This window comes from Diplotaxodon limnothrissa, linkage group LG22 (genome assembly GCF_057381915.1).
Source record: "Diplotaxodon limnothrissa isolate DT_005_m linkage group LG22, D_limnothrissa_male_GT1.1, whole genome shotgun sequence".
Taxonomy (NCBI): Eukaryota; Metazoa; Chordata; class Actinopteri; order Cichliformes; family Cichlidae; genus Diplotaxodon; species Diplotaxodon limnothrissa.
In genome coordinates this window covers 24042352-24062387 of record NC_140616.1, presented here as the reverse complement: position 1 = coordinate 24062387, position 20036 = coordinate 24042352, and the positions used below count along the sequence as shown (strand labels likewise).

At 42.9% G+C, this 20036-nt stretch overlaps 1 protein-coding gene across 1 annotated transcript in view; it reads left to right on the top strand.

Moving 5' to 3' along the window:
• Positions 1-20036, top strand: part of csmd2 (CUB and Sushi multiple domains 2) — a 284791-nt gene that overhangs the window by 245867 nt on the left and 18888 nt on the right. Inside the window, exons 48-58 of the mRNA XM_085346642.1 lie at positions 335-523; positions 1328-1474; positions 3709-3897; positions 4924-5109; positions 5234-5428; positions 5568-5741; positions 5862-6035; positions 8783-8956; positions 12707-12895; positions 17195-17368; positions 18409-18591. Coding sequence (XP_085202768.1) covers positions 335-523; positions 1328-1474; positions 3709-3897; positions 4924-5109; positions 5234-5428; positions 5568-5741; positions 5862-6035; positions 8783-8956; positions 12707-12895; positions 17195-17368; positions 18409-18591 — 1974 coding nt within the window. The remainder of the gene's footprint in view (positions 1-334; positions 524-1327; positions 1475-3708; positions 3898-4923; positions 5110-5233; positions 5429-5567; positions 5742-5861; positions 6036-8782; positions 8957-12706; positions 12896-17194; positions 17369-18408; positions 18592-20036) is intronic.

Here is a 20036-nt window from a genome sequence, read left to right as displayed (position 1 = left end):
ACGCTAATGGCAAGTCAGTAATATTATGTAACGTATAAGCCGTTTCCTGGAGTGACTTAGCATGGACAGCTTTGTTTCCCCGTGACAGCATCAGGACCAGAATGACAATTAGCTTAGCTATGCTTTTAGTCACATTGAGTTGCCCTCCAGCAACAGTATGGCTCTAACCAATCCAATTTGTGTTTCAAGGTAAATTGATTCCACTAAAACAAATGAACAATCGCTGAATGTGATGCGCAATTATGAAACGACAATACAGGAACAGATCATCATTCCTGTAGGTCACAATAATAGATTTACGTTTTGTCTCTCTGCTGTTTCTTTCTGTCAACAGTGACGTGTCCCATGAACGAGATACTCACAGCCTCCACGGGCGTCATCATGAGTCAGTCGCCCGGCAACGGTTTTCCCCACTTTGAGTCCTGCTCCTGGGTGGTTAAGGTAGAACCCGGCTACAACATCACTTTCACTATCGAACATTTCCAGACCAGCCGTCAGTTCGATGAGCTTGAAATCTTTGATGGTGAGTGACTGCATCTGTTAAGACAGAGAACTTGTGTTCATCAGTGCTAACATAAACGACAGTGTTTATCTGTTTGTACCTGTTTGGTTTATACCATTACATTTCCTAGTGGTTTTCTTGGTCTGGATTACCAGCTGGACTCCCTGTGACATCTCTTTTCACATATCCCCTGGCAAAAAGAGTCATTTTCACAGATATCTGCAATTAAAGGCTAAAATAAGCCAGAAGGCTAAATCCACTATTCCCAACAAAGCTCTCTGCCACTGGTAACAGAAAATCAAACGTAGGCTCCCTTTTATGGTGACAGAACATCTACATCTGCCTTGTACATTTGCATGTGATTAGAGGTACAGTCAGCATCTCTGCCAGGCTGCTCTGAGAAAGTGGTGATCGTATACACTGGTGATGCTGATTAGTGCTTTTTATCTTCTGCCGAGTGTAGAGGAACAGACATTTGCTAACCTTGGGGCTGCCAAGCCAATTATGGACTGAAGTCTTATTTTTTTCCCCATCATTAGAAGATTAGGGAATTGTGATATTTTTCAAACTTCTGTGCTTCTGTTTGGATAAAGATAAATTCTGTGCAAATATATATATGTGGATATATATATATATGTATATAAATTATGTGTCCTCATTACATTTTTGTTTTTTACTTTTGACTAGAATATACTTTACAGAATTTATCTCACATTTATAGAACATAAAAGCTTAGATAAAAACCGTGCCTTTTTAGTAGTCTTGTGATTTTTACAGCTGGATGCCTCTCAAATCATCATTCCCCTCACCCATGTCTTCATCCAGGCCCATCCAGACAGAGTCCTCTCCTAATCACACTAAGTGGTAACTATTCCAGTCCGCTCAGCATCACCAGTTCCAGTAACAAAGTCTACCTGCACTGGTCCTTCGATCACACTACCAGCCACAAAGGCTTCCGCATACGCTACTCAGGTGAGTCTAAAGCAGCGATTTGCTAGCATGGGGTGCATGGCTTCTTTCGAAATCGAATTTCTCTAAAGTTTTCAAGTCTTTATGAAATTCAAGGCCAACACCGAAATGCTTAAAATGTGTGGAATGGCAGACATTGACAGCTTCATATGTACACTGGGGAATATTAACTTGATAATTCTGGACCTCGTTTGTAAATTCAGTCTCTTCAGTGGTGCGTTCGGTTTACTCTCTAAAGGAGACCAATATTTGGACTGCCAACTGCAGCTGAGATGACCAGAAATATCAGCCATCTCTATGACAACCTAGTGGGGGTGGTAGGCATCTGCAACACTTGGGAATTAGTAAACACTGTGTCTTGTATTGCCTATTATTCCTCTGTTTTGTCCTGCTCCTGTGAAGGATCTGTTGGTATACGACACCTGCATAACTCGCTGTGAATTATGACTGTGTAAATATTTAAAAGGCTCCCTCCGTTCTGTATCAACACCACTCAGCCAGATTGACTAATTGTCTCTCTCCCCTCCTCTCAGCGGAGCTTTCTGTCTCCCCAACCGGATGTTCTGCCCTATTTTTCTTTTGCCTCGTTTAATATCTTCTTCCTAAGCACTGACGGATTTTGCTGTAGCGGGTTAAGCCACAGACTGAGGTCTGTTTGAGAACCCAAGAGTTGCCTCGGTCTGTATGGAATCACCTTTTGTGGTATCTTAGTGGGAAGGAAGAAACAGATAGGACTGTGTTCAGCTATGCTCCTCATCAATCCATCTTTTCTCTGAAGGGGAAGGTATTCCATTCCATTACTTCCTGTTTTTACTCTCCATCCAAGACTTCCCTCACTGTTTCACTCCATTCATCTTCTCCGTGGATTCAATTAACTTACAGTGAGCCCGACTCTGTCGGCAGCTGCAGGGTTGATTGCAAAAAGACAAACTGTATAACAGGGCAAGTAGAAATGAACACGGGCAAATGAGCTAGACCCAGATAGAAGTAAAGAACTGAACTCAAGGGTGGCTCAGAAGCCGCCAGTCACAGTGACTGACAGGAAAAGGCCTTGCAGAGGAACATATACAGTACCTTTGCAGGGTATTTAATTTGGGTTTGCATGTCTTCTTTTTCTTATCTGTGTAGTCATCAAGAAGAACATTAATGAGAAGCCATCCTCCTGATGAGAGTGGAGATGTCTGGCTCTTCAACATTAAGCTCAGACACTACTTTTGACAGCCCAAGGCCTGCACTGAACTGCCGTGTATCATCGCCTAAGAAATCTAACATCTTTCTTAGTGAACCTCAGTGTCAAATTCTGCATAAAGTGTGTTTTATCTAACATCTCTTCTGTGCCACAAAAAGGTCTGTCAGCTCACTTGAAAAGGCTCAAATTACCTCTCGCCTTGGGAAAAAAAATGTTTCAAGGTAGCAACAGTTTAAAAATGGGCAAAAACATCCTAACCTTTGACATGGCTTTAAGATTTTATACAGCAGGGAAGAGTCATCTGATTGTCTGTTTTTAAAAAATTCACACTAACTTGAAAGAGAGGCCATTTCCATTCCCACATGTTAGCAAGTTGAATTTAAATTAGCATTTTTCTAAAAATGTAATGCAGTCAGCAGTTCCCACAGCGAGCGTCATTTCCTATGTCCCGTTATCCCGTTGCATAAATTGAAAACCGTTTTGACAATCTGTGTTTCTTTACTTAAACTCCCTCAATCTTCAGCTGATGTGCAGTGATGTGCCACGCTATTGTGAAATCTGCAAAAATACAGTTTAGGCCTGGGAGCCTTCAGTTCTTTGGAAACCTGGACTCCATCGTCGGCACCATTTGCCATGATGAATGATCATCGCCGCTACCAATTTTAACCGAAAACAACAACATACACTTTGTTCCTGCTTTTTTGTACCCGTCACTTTTACGAATCTCCTCTGGGGTAGCTGACAAACTCCAGCTTTGCTTTGCAGAACAATATTTTTCTTTAATCAATTTTTCTTGTCTCAAGTAGTTTTGGGGGGTTTTGCCAGAAAGAAATTGCAGGTTAACACTTGTATAAATTCATATCCTCCTTTATGTCACCTGGGGTAGAAGATGAAAAAGGGATCTGGGACTATTGAAAGAACATTAATCTGTCACCTTTTTTTTAACAACTGCATCTTATTGGCTCGTGATTGTTTGTTGTCCTCATTGAACTCAATTTTATCTTTTCCTGTATCTTTTCTTTCTTTCTTTCTTTTTTTTGTGTCAAAGCTGCCTACTGCAGCCCTCCAAACAGCCCAGTAAATGGCACAGTGCACAGTCTGACAGGCACAAAACTCGGCAGCACCCTGCGTTTCAGCTGTGACCAGGGCTTTCGTCTTATTGGCCAAAGCAGTGCCACCTGTACGCGGACTGCACAGGTGATCTACCAGTGGAACGCACCGGTCCCGCTTTGCCAAGGTGAGCGGTCGGCAGCAGCAACTGATGAGTAAATAACAAATATGTTTAATAAAATCAGTAAAGGGGTCAGATAGTTTTGATTGGCCTCGATATTTTGCTCATAAAACTATTTTCACCATTATCCTTCTGATTCAGCATCTACTCTCGCACTGTTTCTCAAAAGTAATGAATTGCTCAAGTTTTAGCACACTTTAGCTAATTGGGATTCAAGAAGACATTGTGATAGCATGATTTGATAAAAACGTTTCTCTGAATCTCTGAGATTAGAGTTTGATGATGTCACCTGCAGCCCTAAGACGGTTTTAGAGGATGCACACTTCATTGTTGCTTTAGAAGATCTTCAGTTCAATTGCTTTATGTGTTAATCTGCTGGGTTTTAGCCTGTTGTTTGCTTGTCACTTTTTGAAAACGTCCAGCAGTTTAATCGATCTTTGAAACTCCCCATATTTAACAAAAACTACACAGATGTTTGATTGAATTGCTTGTTGAAAGAAAATAAATAAATAAAACAAAACAAATAAAACCACAGAGTTGTAATATATGTCTATTTTAAAAATTACTAAGTAGCATTTTAGATTTCACAAGGCTATTGTGTCACATTCATCGAGTTCCAATATCAGTGAAATGTGTTTGTGTGCGTGTTCAGATTTTCGCCTTTATTCTATAACAAAAGCATGAAATCTAAAAGCTCTATTTCCACATTCTACTTTCCACCAGCCCTGCTAACAAAATCAGCTGAAGCATAAACTCAGAGCCGCCAGTGCCAGCCATTCAGTGTCTGGTCAAGTCTGCACCAGGTGTAATCTCCACATGAATTGCATGTGTTCTCTCTACACTAGACTGTTTATATTGTGCAGATGGTGGCCCAAGCTAATGTTTACTGCACATCGGTGAAGGCTTTCACAGTGTGTTTGTACAGGAAGCCAGTTGTTAGCTAAGCACCCTGCATACAAAGATGGTTTGTGCATTTTAGTTTTTGATATCTTACCTACCTGCTGCATTTCCCCCCCTTTATTTCTTTCCCAGTCATGTCCTGTGGGATGCCAGTTCCTCCTGTTAATGGCAGCATTGCTGGCCAGGACTTCTCTCTAGGAGCCAGAGTCACCTATCAATGTAACCCTGGATTTCGGCTCTCGGGGCCCATCACCACCTCAGTGATCTGTCAGGAGTCTGGGAGGTGGAGCCCCATAGAGGCCCCACCTAGATGTATTCGTGAGTATAGTAGTGGTTTGCAGTCACAAGTAGAAAAAAAACCAAATCATTACAAAAAACCCACCACCAACAAGAAAAAAAGAATTAATCTGAATGAATTATGGTTTGATCTTTGATCTTCCAGCTGTCACCTGCCCCGACATTGGTCACTCTGCAGTGGAACATGGGAGATGGAGGCTAATCTATGGGACTCAAAACCAATATGATGCTATCATGATGCTCACTTGCGACCCAGGATATTATTACAGAGGTCAAAGGGTAATTCGCTGCCAAGCCAACAGCACATGGAACTATCCAAATCCTCGCCCAGTTTGCGAGAGTGAGTGTAAACAGTTTTCTTACTTTAAAGACTTTTAACATCTTGCTCATCTGACCCAAACAAAAAGAATGGAGCCAAACAGAACTGTTTTCTAATCAATGGGAATCTATACCCATTTGTGTTTTTCCCCCCATTTCAGTCATCTCCTGCGGGGACCTCGGGACTCCACCGAACGGACACAAGATTGGAACCCTTACTGTGTATGGAGCTACAGCTATTTTCTCATGCAACACGGGCTATACCTTGGTGGGCTCTCGGGTGCGAGAGTGTATGTCCAACGGGCTTTGGAGTGGAACACAGGTCCAGTGCCTGGGTGAGAGCTTAAACACCCTAAAATGTTTTACTACTTTCCATGTGTCCTGCACTTTGCTTCAAGCATTATTAGCAACACTTACGTGGGACTTTTTCTTTTTTTTCTCTTGCTCATCCTCAGCGGGCCATTGTGGTACTCCAGAGCCAATAGTGAATGGCCAGATCATTGGGGAGAATTATAACTATCGAGGCAGCGTTGTGTACCAGTGTAACCCAGGATTTCGGCTCATTGGAGTGTCAGTGCGAGTCTGTGAACAGGATCACCACTGGTCAGGACATACTCCTGTTTGTGTTCGTAAGTGCCACAGCAAACACCTATTATTTGTAAAGCTGTGTGTGTTGTAAGCTAGTGCGTGTCTGACTTTCTCTCTCTGCTTAAAGTGCCGTAGTGATTTTTAGTAAATGGACACACATGTCGTCTTGTTCTGATCATAACTCACTAACTGACTGCCAGTTCATAGTGATTATACTTGGGCCTGCTGGCACTAATCACCAGTTATTTTATTGCTGCAAGCATTTTTACTTAGAAGCTTCTATATATGTTTTGCACTTTTACTTACAAAGACAAAATTATTATTCCAAAAGAATGCATGGTATTTGTCTTTTAATACAAATAATTTTGTAAGAAGATTACTTTACAAGATGCCAGCGGTTAAATAATAATAATAATAATAATACATTTTATTTAAATAGCGCCTTTCAAAGCACCCAAGGACACTGTACAACAGATAAAAACTGGAAATATACACAATGATAAGAATAGAAGATAAAAGTTAAAACATACAGAAATTTAAGAATAGGCAATTTTAAACAAATGAGTTTTAAGGGTGGACTTAAAAAGAGAGAATGAGCTAATATTTCTGAGGTCCGGGGGTAGGGAATTCCAAAGTCGAGGGGCAGAGCAACTAAAGGCCCTCCCTCCCATTGTGATCAGACGAGCAGAGGGAACAGAGAGAGAAAGAGAAGATGAAGATCTGAGGCAGCGGGATGGGAGCTTCATCTGTAATAAGTCAGAGAGGTACGGTGGAGAGAGAGTGAATAGCCTTGAATGTATACAGAATTATTTTAAAATGGATGCGAAATTTGACCGGGAGCCAGTGAAGTTGCTTCAGGATTGGGGAGATGTGGTGGGTAGAAGAAGTCCTAGTAATAATACGGGCAGCAGAGTTCTGGACACGTTGGAGCTTGTTGATAGATTTTTGTGTGAGGCCAAATAATAATGAGTTGCAGTAGTCAATTCTAGAGATAACAAGATTATGGATGAGAATGGCAGTGGCGTAAGGTGTGAGGAAGGGGCGGAGGCGATTAATGTTACGGAGTTGGAAATATGCTGCACGTGTAATATTATTGATATGCGAGTTAAAGGATAATGTGCTATCGAGAATGACACCCAAGCTTTTCACAGAAGGAGAGATAGGGACCAGCGAGTTATTGATGGTGAGAGAGAAATTGTTAATTCTGGATAGCAGTCGTTTGGTGCCAACCAGAAGAAGTTCCGATTTATTGCTGTTGAGTTTAAGAAAGTTGGAGGAGAACCAAGAATTGAGTTCAGCTAGACAGAGGATAAGGGAGGGTGGAGGAAGAGTAGAGTCAGGTTTGGTAGAGAGATAGAGCTGGGTGTCATCGGCGTAGCAGTGGAACTGAATATTATATTTACAAAAAATATATCCGAGTGGAAGAAGGTAGATGATGAAGAGAAGGGGCCCGAGGACAGATCCCTGGGGCACGCCAGTGGATAAAGGAGAAAGTTGAGAAGTGAAGGATTTTAATTGAATGAACTGAGTGCGATCAGATAGATATGATTTAAACCAGGCTAGTGGAGTGTGAGAGAGACCAATAGAAGCTAATCTGCTAAGGAGAATGGGATGAGAGATGGTGTCAAAAGCTGCACTCAGATCAAGAAGAATAAGGATGGAGAGGAGACCAGAATCAGCTGCTATAAGAAGGTCGTTTGTTATTTTTATAAGAGCAGTTTCAGTGCTATGTAAAGGACGAAAGCCGGACTGGAACTGTTCGTAGAGGTTATTATCAGTTAGGTGAAGATGGACTTGTGAAGCAACTATTTTTTCAAGGATTTTTGAGAGAAATGGTAGATTGGAGATAGGACGAAAGTTATTAAAGTTGTTGGGATCTAGACCAGTTTTTTTCAGGATTGGGGTAATAGCAGCAACTTTGAAGGAAGCAGGAACAGTTCCAGTGGTGAGTGAAGAGTGAATAATAGCAGATATGAGGGGAAGGAGAGGGAGTAAGCAGGCTTTAACGAGGACAGTGGGGATAGGATCGAGCTGGCAGGTAGAAGGCTTTGATTTATGGATGAGATCAGCAATATCAGCTAAGGATGGAAGTTGAAAAACAGAGAGGAAGTGAGAAGGGGGGGGAGTTAGGACAGAGAAGCTACATTGAGCATTAGGGTCCAGGTCTAAGTGTATTTTATGAATTTTATCCTCTATAAGAAAACTGGCCTTACTATTCATAAGGATATGTTTAATAACCACGTTCTGTTTTACCAGGAATGTATTAGTCAAACCAAATCTGCTTACTACTCTGCTATTGTCTGCTCAAGTAAGAACTCTACCAAGACCCTTTTCTCACTATTCAATTCTTTTAACAGGCCACCTGATTCTCTCCCTGCTCATCTCTATTCATCTAACTTCTGTGATGCTCTAATGCTATTCTTTATGGCGTTCAAGCTGTCGGCCTTTAGCTTTCAGTAGCCGGAGTTCAGGGGTGTACCAGGGTGCAGAGCGAGAAAAAAGTACAGTTCTGGTTTTTTGTGGAGCCAGGGAATTTAAAATACTACTAAGGCTATGATTATAAAAAAGTACCAGGTCCTCTTGAATAGCTAAATTGTTAGAAGACAAGCAGCTAGAAAAAGCAGAGGAAAAAGCAGACATGTCACTGGTGTAGAGCCTGTGGCTTTAGTATCTTTTGTTTTGTTTTGTAATACAGGCCTTACTAAGGTGGTGGTGTTAAGCCCATTCATTCACTCAACTGCTCAGCAAGTGTGTAGACATGACTTTCTTTCTCCCTTGACTCTCTCAGCCATCACCTGTGGCCACCCTGGCAACCCTACCTTTGGTATGACCCAAGGAACCCAGTTTAACCTAAACGATGTCGTGCGTTTCATCTGCAATACTGGATACGTTCTACAAGGGGCTGTAAAATCGACTTGCCAGGCCAACGGGCAGTGGAGCAACATCCTACCCAGGTGTAAAAGTGAGTGCCAAATCAATGCTCAGTACCTTATTGCTGAAATTCCAAGAATACATGTGAAGATAAAAAAAATATATGTGCGGGATGTCATCTTTTACCAGATCCTGTGACCAGTGTGATGTTCATTATTTCATTAAAAGCAAAGGAAACAAAGTTGGTTAACTAGCCGTGTGTAGACAAACTAGTGTGACAGTTTATCCACGACAACTCCATCATTTCAAAATATATGTATCCATTTTTAATATAAAAAGAAATGATGACCTCACAGCCCATTGTTCGCTAGTGATCCTAGTTTCAGTCACTGTGCTAATGTACTGTTTATAAGGTTGTAGAAACCTGCAGTCAGCTGAGACTGAAGAAGTTCCAGCTGAAAAGTTTCTCCCACTGAAAACGCAATGACCAGATGCGTTGTGGAAAGTTGTGGAAAGAGACGACAGTTAAAAATACATAAATGCAAAAAAAAAAACCATAGCTTTTGATTCCAAAATAAAAATCTAATGCAAATTCCAGATTTTTAATAATATGAATACAATAATAATAATGACAGTGCATTAGGAGCAGTTGTTGACTTGAAGCTTTATCAGAAAGGAAAGTTTAAGCCTAACCTTAAAAGCAGTGTTTGTCATGAATTCAAACTGGGAGCTGGTTCCACAGAAGAGGGGCTCTAAGCTGAAGGCTCTGCTTCCCTTTCTATTTTTAAATACCCTGGGAACCACAAGTAAGCCTGCACTCTGAGAGCAAAGTGCTCTGTTGGGGTGATACAGCACTATGAGGTCTTTAAGATAAGATGGGACCTGATTATTCAAGACCTTGTATGTGAGGAGCAGGATTTTAAATTCAATACTAGATTAATAAGAAGCCAATGAAGAGAAGCTAATGTGGGAGGAATATGCGCCCTCTTTGTCATCCCTGTCAGTACTCTTGTTGCACCAGTCTGGATCAGATGGATCAAAGCCTGAGATGATAATGAGTTACAATAGTCCAGCATTAGGCACAAGTCTTGTTGAGGTATTCAAAACCACGCTAGCGTTGGTACCTGATGCAAAAAGTGAGTTTGTATCTACACCCTTGCTTATGGAGGTGCAGGTATTTTTTACTCTCCCCCAATCACAATGAGAGCGCAGGCGAAGCACAGCAGCATCTGGGGAGAGGAAGAGTTTAACTGACACGTATTAGAGGAAAATGAAATGAAACTCAAAGAGAAGACCCGATCATTTAATTACCGCAGTTTCAACCATATGGTCCGTGGAGGTTCTGGGTAATATTTACATGTCGTATTATTTCCTCTTAGCCTAGCTGCCTCTGTTACACCCTTAGGCTCACCTGTCTGTCAGAGAGACAAAGTCAGTTAATAACCATGCAGAGAGAGCCAAGAAACAATCGCAGAATCCTTGAGCTTGTATGAAAGGCAGCCGCCTTTGGAGACCGGCGTCCTGGCTTTAGCTCTGAATAAGAAGTACCCTGCTTTGCTTTGAATGAGCGAGGCAAGGACTTTTAATTTGACAGTGTTTTCGTGACAAGCGGCGCATCTCAGGCACTCGTGTCTGTCTCTAAGTCCGTAACTGAGGCTGTGTGACAGGCGCAGAAACGGGCCGCTCGCAAGGTCGGGCCCTAAATGTGACAAGACAGTGACAGAACCGGAGACTGATGGACTCATGAGTTTGTTTTAAATGAGGAGAAAAAGAATGTGGCCTCTTTTTTTTCCCGACACTTCTGATGGGATGGGGAGGTTACAAGTCTCACAGGAATGCTTCTTTGGTTAATAAAAAAGGGGAGAAGCACATTTGGCTGCTGCATGCATAAGCAGGCGAGATTTTCTCCCAGACATACGCTTTAAATCTCTTCGCTCTAGCAGTGACATCATATTAGCATTGGCCTTGTTTCGATGCAGATGCTGACTCTGAGGGGGCTTTTTTTTATGTGAATGCTGTGTTGGTGGAGGATGCGTGCGTTCGACGGCCATTATCCCCACTGTTGATGTGGAGACATAAGTAGCTTAGAGGTCTCGTTGTCAATCAGATTTATCACCGTAATTATAGCAATCGAGGCGTATTTAGTGAAGTGTGCTCTCCTGTCTGGCATGTACTTCCTCCCTGAGTGGAAAACTGTGCAGTAATAACACCTCAGTTCTAACTAAACCTTTAGCTTTTCTCTTAGATGAAAACATAGAGAGAAATAGACGCAGAAGGCAGAAAAAAGGGGTAAGGGCGGGAGTCAGTCAGACAAAGCTAATGATTTCCATGGTCTAGATTTTAACTATAAGAGTTCGTAGGTGCCATCAATAATGCAGGGAACACGAGAGCACCGTCAGTGCAGCCAGTCTTCTGCCCCTCTTTAATCACCAATTTTAGTTGCAGCTATACTTGCCTTTCTTGGAAGACTCGTGCGTGTTTGTCTTTCGGTGATAAAAGCGAAGAGACGCAGGATAGAAAAAAAGACCCTTTGACATACCACTTACAGGGCTGTTACTTGACAGAAGGCCAAGAGGAGGAGAGGGTAACCAGGGTCCCCGCTTCTGAGTTGAACAGAGATGAATTACCTCATCCCTTCTTCCCCTCTCCCATTTTAGTCGTCTTTTCCTTTCATCCTTTTACTTCCCCTCTCTCCACACACAAGAATTTACCAGGAGGTCAGTCATTTTAGATGAGTGTTGGATCGCTTTGGAGTGTCTCTGTGTGTCTGTGTGTGTCTGTGTGTGTGTGTTGCCTGAGTACATTTTTTCAAAAACTGAATTCCGAGCTTGGAAAGCCTCGCGCTGAAGCAGCTCCACTGCTTCAAATGCGCTTTGTAGTGTTATTATGCGGTAAGTTGTAAATGATGGCACCACAGGTCAGCGCTCCGATGGAAGGAATACATTATAATAGGTATTTGGGGGATGATTTAGCTGTGCTGGCCAGCTTGGGAGCAGGAGAATGAGCAAGCTTTTAGGCACATTAGCATACAATAGGTTCATTTTGGCTGTAGCTAAGGCATACTCATGGGGGCGAGACTGGCAAGGCCAACTGGGGCATAATGGCTGCGTGGGCACTCCCAGACAGCGTTGTAGAGGCCATTAGAACTTTGGCTCCGTAGTACACATTTAGTGGCGGTTAACGGTATAGACTAGAAAGCAGCTGCTCCCCAATGTGTGCTGACTTTGTCGAGGTAATATCAGATTTCAGTTTGCTTGCTTTGGTAACATTCTTCAGCTCACATTCTGTTACGACTTTTAGTATATTCGCCACAATCAGGGCCTATTTCTCACTAACTTTGTACAGCACAGCCCTCCACCCTCTCCCGTGCTGTCCCTCACTCATCCCTCATTCTCCCCTTCCCTAACTCTCTCCATCTGGTGTTAAACTGACATGGTGCCTCTTCTCCTGTGAGCTTTCCATCCATCACCATCTCTGCACCACGACGGCCGGCAGGAGACTGCCTCTAATGAAGCAAATGTTTATTTCCGGAGTCTGCCTCCTACTTCATTTGGATTGGGGTGGATAGATGGATGGGCGGAAGGAGTCGATGGGGAAAGTAATGGACAGAGTTGGCATGAAGAAAAATAAACCAAAAAAACTATGCTTCTAAAACTGAGTCTCTATGTGGGAGACAGTCATATCAATATCAGGACATGTGGTCTATTACCAGTATGAGAGTCTTCTTTCATCTTTCTTGCTATTAACTGTAAAAAGGAAAATGTAAATGCTTATTGCTTAATGTGTTGTTTTTTGCAGTCTCGCTAACTCCCTCGCTCCCCTCTGTGTTCCTTTCTTTCAGTTGTTAACTGCACAGAGCCAGGACATGTGGAGAACAGCATTAGGCAGGTACTGTCCAGCGGGCCGCATCGCTACAGCTTCCAAACCACTGTGTCATATCGCTGTAGTCCAGGCTACTACCTGCTGGGCACCAGCTCGATCTCCTGTCAGGGAGATGGCACCTGGGACCGCTCCCTACCCAAATGCCTGTGTGAGTAATCTCTGGGTTGTTGTAGGTGATGAGGCATATTGTTTTGTTTATTTGTTTGCATTATACACTGAATAAGATCACTTAGATCACATCCAGCTGATCAGAGCAGACTCATAAATTAGTACAAATAACACATTTTAAGGAAATCAGTGTATTTATATCGGCTGATATTTCAGATACCGGTAGTGAAAATCCGATATTGGTTGAACTCTTCCTGAACAGTTATACAGGGAGTGCAGAATTATTGGGCAAATGAGTCAAAGGAGCTTGCAAAGAAAAGCGTCTGGACTTCTTTAAGTTTCTTGAAAACGTTTCACCTCTCATCCGAGAAGCTTCTTCAGTTCTAAGGTCAAATGGTGGAGAGTCCCAGATATAAACCTAGTGGGAGTAACCCCCCACAGAGGGACAAAAGGACCCCCTGATGATCCTCTAATCGCCTGAGCCAAGGTGTGAAACTGGGTGTGGGTTCCAATCAGCCAGAGTTTTGGGTGAGTTCATTGTGAAACCTGGGCCCACCTTATCATGCGAATTCCTGAGGTCAGATGGCCCAGGATGTGAGTGGGCGTTAAGGCGTCTGGGAAGGGATCTCAAAACTGGATTATAGATGGCAGAGAGTTGGTGTCGTAAACCCCCGCCTCTGTTCAAAGATGGTCGCTCACAGTGGACATAGATGGCTTCTTTCACTCCTCTTTCAAACCATCTGTCCTCTCTGTCCAAAATGTGAACATTGGCATCCTCGAAAGAGTGTCCTTTATCCTTAAGATGCAGATGGACTGCTGAGTCTTGTCCTGTGGAGGTGGCTCTTCTGTGTTGTGCCATGCGCTTGTGAAGTGGCTGTTTGGTCTCTCCAATGTAGAGGTCTGAGCATTCCTCGCTGCACTGTACAGCATACACCACATTGTTAAGTTTGTGTTTTGGCGTTTTGTCTTTCGGGTGAACCAGTTTTTGTCTGAGCGTGTTGCTGGGTCTGAAATGCACTGGGATGTCATGCTTGGAGAAAACTCTCCTGAGTTTTTCTAATACACCGGCTACATAGGGGATGACAATGTTGTTGCGTCTGTCCTTCTTATCCTCCCTCGCTGGTGTCTGGTCTTCTTTTCTGTGCCTCTTTGCTGACTTTAAGAACGCCCATTTAGGATAGCCGCACGTTTACCGGAAGCCCACACACACGGACCAGTACCTCCTCTTTGACTCCCATCACCCTCTGGAACACAAACTTGGAGTAATTAGGACCCTACACCACCGGGCAGAACATGTTCCCTCTAAGCTTGAAGGGAAAAAGAAGGAACACACACATGTAAAGGAAGCACTCAAAACGTGCGGCTATCCTAAATGGGCGTTCTTAAAGTCAGCAAAGAGGCACAGAAAAGAAGACCAGACACCAGCGAGGGAGGATAAGAAGGACAGACGCAACAACATTGTCATCCCCTATGTAGCCGGTGTATCAGAGAAACTCGGGAGAGTTTTCTCCAAGCACGACATCCCAGTGCATTTCAGACCCAGCAACACGCTCAGACAAAAACTGGTTCACCCAAAAGACAAAACGCCAAAACACAAACTTAACAATGTGGTGTATGCTGTACAGTGCAGCGAGGAATGCCCAGACCTCTACATTGGAGAGACCAAACAGCCACTTCACAAGCGCATGACACAACACAGAAGAGCCACCTCCACAGGACAAGACTCAGCAGTCCATCTGCATCTTAAGGATAAAGGACACTCTTTCGAGGATGCCAATGTTCACATTTTGGGCAGAGAGGACAGATGGTTTGAAAGAGGAGTGAAAGAAGCCATCTATGTCCACTGTGAGCGACCATCTTTGAACAGAGGCGGGGGTTTACGACACCAACTCTCTGCCATCTATAATCAAGTTTTGAGATCCCTTCCCAGATGCCTTAACGCCCACTCACATCCTGGGCCATCTGACCTCAGGAATTCGCATGATAAGGTGGGGCCAGGTTTCACAATGAACACACCCGAAACTCTGGCTGATTGGGACCCACGCCCAGTTTCACACCTAGGCTCAGGCGATTAGAGGATCATCAGGGGGTCCTTTTGTCCCTCTGTGGGGGGTCACTCCCACTAGGTTTATATCTGGGACTCTCCACCATTTGACCTTAGAACTGAAGAAGCTTCTCGGATGAGAGGTGAAACGTCTTCAAGCAACTTAAAGAAGTCCAGACGCTTTTCTTTGCAAGCTCCTTTGACTACGATGACCTGGATGACTGAGAACCTTCACAAACATTAGGCAAATGAGTATTTTGTCCACATCATCCTCTTCATGCATGTAGTCTTACTCCAAGTTGTATAGGCTCGAAAGCCTACTACCAATTAAGCATATTAGGTGATGTGCATCTCTGTAATGAGAAGGGGTGTGGTCTAATGACATCAACACCCTATATCAGGTGTGCATAATTATTAGGCAACTTCCTTTCCTTTGGCAAAATGGGTCAAAAGAAGGACTTGACAGGCTCAGAAAAGTCAAAAACAGTGAGATATCTTGCAGAGGGATGCAGCAGTCTCAAAATTGCAAAGCTTCTGAAGCGTGATCATCGAACAATCAAGCGTTTCATTCAAAATAGTCAACAGGGTCGCAAGAAGCGTGTGGAAAAACCAAGGCGCAAAATAACTGCCCATGAACTGAGAAAAGTCAAGCGTGCAGCTGCCAAGATGCCACTTGCCACCAGTTTGGCCATATTTCAGAGCTGCAACATCACTGGAGTGCCCAAAAGCACAAGGTGTGCAATACTCAGAGACATGGCCAAGGTAAGAAAGGCTGAAAAACGACCACCACTGAACAAGACACACAAGCTGAAACGTCAAGACTGGGCCAAGAAATATCTCAAGACTGGTTTTTCTAAGGTTTTATGGACTGATGAAATGAGAGTGAGTCTTGATGGGCCAGATGGATGGGCCCGTGGCTGGATTGGTAAAGGGCAGAGAGCTCCAGTCTGAGTCAGACGCCAGCAAGGTGGAGGTGGAGTACTGGTTTGGGCTGGTATCATCAAAGATGAGCTTGTGGGGCCTTTTCGGGTTGAGGATGGAGTCAAGCTCAACTCCCAGTTCTACTGCCAGTTTCTGGAAGACACCTTCTTCAAGCAGTGGTACAGGAAGAAGTCTGCATCCTTCAAGAAAAACATGATTTTCATGCAGGACAATGCTCCATCACACGCGTCCAAGTACTCCACAGCGTGGCTGGCAAGAAAGGGTATAAAAGAAGAAAAACTAATGACATGGCCACCTTGTTCACCTGATCTGAACCCCATTGAGAACCTGTGGTCCATCATCAAATGTGAGATTTACAAGGAGGGAAAACAGTACACCTCTCTGAACAGTGTCTGGGAGGCTGTGGTTGCTGCTGCACGCAATGTTGATGGTGAACAGATCAAAACACTGACAGAATCCATGGATGGCAGGCTTTTGAGTGTCCTTGCAAAGAAAGGTGACTATATTGGTCGCTGATTTGTTTTTGTTTTGTTTTTGAATGTCAGAAATGTATATTTGTGAATGTGGAGATGTTATATTGGTTTCACTGGTAAAAATAAATAATTGAAATGGGTATATATTTGTTTTTTGTTAAGTTGCCTAATAATTATGCACAGTAATAGTCACCTGCACACACAGATATCCCCCTAAAATAGCTCAAACTAAAAACAAACTAAAAACTACTTCCAAAAACATTCAGCTTTGATATTAATGAGTTTTTTGGGTTCATTGAGAACATGGTTGTTGTTCAATAATAAAATTATTCCTCAAAAATACAACTTGCCTAATAATTCTGCACTCCCTGTATAGACGTATATGAGACAAAAACCTTATTTTTAAGACTTCATTTATGATCTTTGTAAACACTTTCCTGATGAACTGATCTCCTCAATGAGTAGTTTCAAATCTTACTTATTAAAATACAATATTTTTGTTTGTCTTATTTTTTTTGTTGTTGTAATAGACATTTACAGAGGGTATACTTTAAGGCACCTGAGCTTGCTACCATCAGATTAGGCAGCGTTCTTGGTTCCTCTGTCAGACTGACTCGTTGTTCCTGGTGTCTGGTTTAAATAAACAAAAACATGGTAATAGGCAAAACACTCAATTTCAATCTTCAAAACAGGAGCCCAAAAAACTAAGGGGTGATGTTACACCAGCTCTTTTAGCTATTCTTACAGATAATTATTTTTTACAACTTTACAGCAGAGGAAAGATACCCACACTGTTAGTAAATATAAAGTATTGTATTCATTTTAAATCAACATATTCAACATGTGATGCCTAAAACGTTTCTTTGCTCTGTTCGGACAGTGGTGCTGTGTGACCGCCCCAGCGTGCCTCCTTACACCCAGCTTTCAGGTGACCGTCGAACAGTGGGCTCCGTCATTCGCTACAGTTGCATCGGTCAGCGTAGCATCATTGGCAATACAACAAGAATGTGCCAGCTGGATGGGCAGTGGAGCGGCTCGCCACCACATTGCTCTGGTATGGAAAAATACACCCAGAATGAGAGTTCGAAACGCTTAACCTGACAATATTTTCTGAAGGAGATCCATAAGAAAAGACTCTAACCATCGAAATTCCATTCATATTTTGGGGTGTTTCCTGTGCTAAGCCACACGTTTTGGGTTTCTTTGCATTCTTTGCATATTTCCCCATCTAATAATTGATTATTCAGATGCAATAGCATCGCCCAGTCACACTGAGGCCCTCACAACGGCATGCCAACAAATAAAGAGTTTAGGTGGCAGCTGCTGGAAGGTAATGAGCAAAGTAGGTGGACCAAAGATGGAGTTGCCTGTCTGTGTCACAGACCTGAAGGGCAAAGAAAGTGTCCTCCATAAAACTGTTTTAATCTGCTCACATTAGACTGAGGAACATCAATGCCCATACTTCAGCCGGGTAATGAAGCAGTATAAAGACGTCAGCCCCCCCTTACTCCCACTCCTCTAACAGCGCTTTGCTTCAGGGATTCAACTATAGTCGCGCATGGAAAAAGGCTGTGGGGAAGCCCATACATCCAAATGCATATCCACAAAGTACAGACATAGAGACACACAAGCAGTTTAAAATAAAGTACCATTCTGACAGTTTAATGTCATAATTCATGACATCCATATATGGTATATCCTGCAGATTGCCAGTGTTCTCTCGACAGGCAATAAACACAACATTTTTATAAAGATTTGGCCGACTTTCTTAGCTGTGCGCTATTAAAGCGATGTTGGATGGTGCCTTGTAAAATGAGCAGCAGTGCTAAGCGTTTTGAGCTTGTTTAAATGGAAGACCTGGAATTATTGAAGGAAGGTGTAAAAGATATGTCAAAGCAGTGAAATGAAAAAGTCACATCATTTTTTACGTGTTCACCGTGCTGAATAAAGAGCAGTAAAATGTGTTTGGAAGTAACTGACTCTGTAGTGAGGTGAGAAAATATAGAGCACATTTCTCATATGTGTTCGGGTTGTCAGAAATTATTTGTTTCGTGCTACGTTTAGTTTTTATTTCTTTGTCATTTTTTTTTTCAGGAGAGGCTGCTGGGTTGTGCGGTGATCCGGGCGTTCCCGTGCATGGGATCCGTCTAGGAGAGGAGTTTACGGTGGGCAGTGTTGTCCGCTTCAGCTGTGAGCCAGGCTATGCGCTGAAGGGCTCTCCGGAGAGAACCTGTCTGGCCAATGGAAGCTGGCTGGGCACACAACCAGAGTGCCATGGTAAGGAATATATACTCTTATTTGTTCTCATAGGCTGGTACAAATGGGCGGTCGAGTCATGTTTTTGTAAATTGAAACTCACACATCAATTCAACAACTGGATCTGACTTCTGAGCTTTTCCAGGAACGAGACCATGTCAGTCGTCAAACTTAACCATTGAATGGATATATGCAGTATGGACTTGTCTCCTTCTATCATCACCCTTACAGAGATATTAAAGCTTCATGTGAGGTTTGGTTGAGAGCTGCATGTGTGCAGGAAACTATTGTGTACTGTCAGAGTAAGAAGTGCCAAAATCATAGCTATTTGCTGGCTGTCTTTAGGTCTTTAGAAGCATATAGCTGGAGTCGTGAACGTATACCTGGTGATAATTTAGGTACTTCACAGTGAGTGCTGTACTTCAGAAAATCTGTGTGTTTTCAGATATTTTATTATACTGAATCTTCTCCTGAGTGAAGAGCTCTAAAGATACTGGGATTCGGTGAGGTAAGAGTAAGATAGGATCAATAGGTGGATTGATGTGGAATCTTTCAAATTGTGGAAAAGAGGGTGCTGAGCACTAAGGTAAAGCCCTCAATTTAGCTGTCAATTGAAGTTCCAACCCGCCTTCGCCTTTGAGCTTTTGGTGCTCCAGTATCAAGTGAGGGCTTGGAATACAACAGCTGCTTCAGAGGTTGTTCGAGAACCCGATCACGGTGCCTTCCCCTGTGTACTGTGGAAATATTCTGGACATGTCCAACTAGAGACCCTGGAGCAAACCCAGAAGATGATAGAAGGGTTACATATCCCTGGGAACACCTCAAGATTCCTTATGAGGAATTGGAGAACCTGTTTGAGGAAACCACCACAACCCGAACCTGGAAAACTACAGGGAGATATATAAGCACATAAATAGCACATTTACATTTCCTTTTGCTCTATTTTAGTAATTTATGCACAAAGTTTGCTTTGACTTTTTGTGAAGCTAGACTTTAATTTCTAGTGCAACAGACACGTAATGAGTGAAATATATCTACCAAAACTGTGCTTGAGGTGGCAGCGCGGGTTCACTAATTGCAGGTTTGGTTCCTCAGTTTCCTCATGTCACCATAAAGTTGTTGGGCAAGACAATGAAAACCCAAGGTGCTCTTAATGACGGGTGAGCACCTTGCGTGGTAGCTTTACCATAACTCGGAAGTGTGTGAATGAGTGAATAATGATAATAGTAGCCTCATCAAGTCCACGGCACAAAGTGGAGCAACATCCCCCCCCAAAAAAAAACAGAAAATCATCAGCTGGAAATGGTTATTACTAACGCGACAATCAGCGACTGTGTAATTAGGTGTTGCCTTTTCAGTTTCATTGAGAAACTCGTAAAATATGCATTTATTGTGTATTTGTAAGTGATTAAACAGAAGAGAGCACATTACAGAGAATGCGTTCTCTATTGAGCACTATAAAGGTT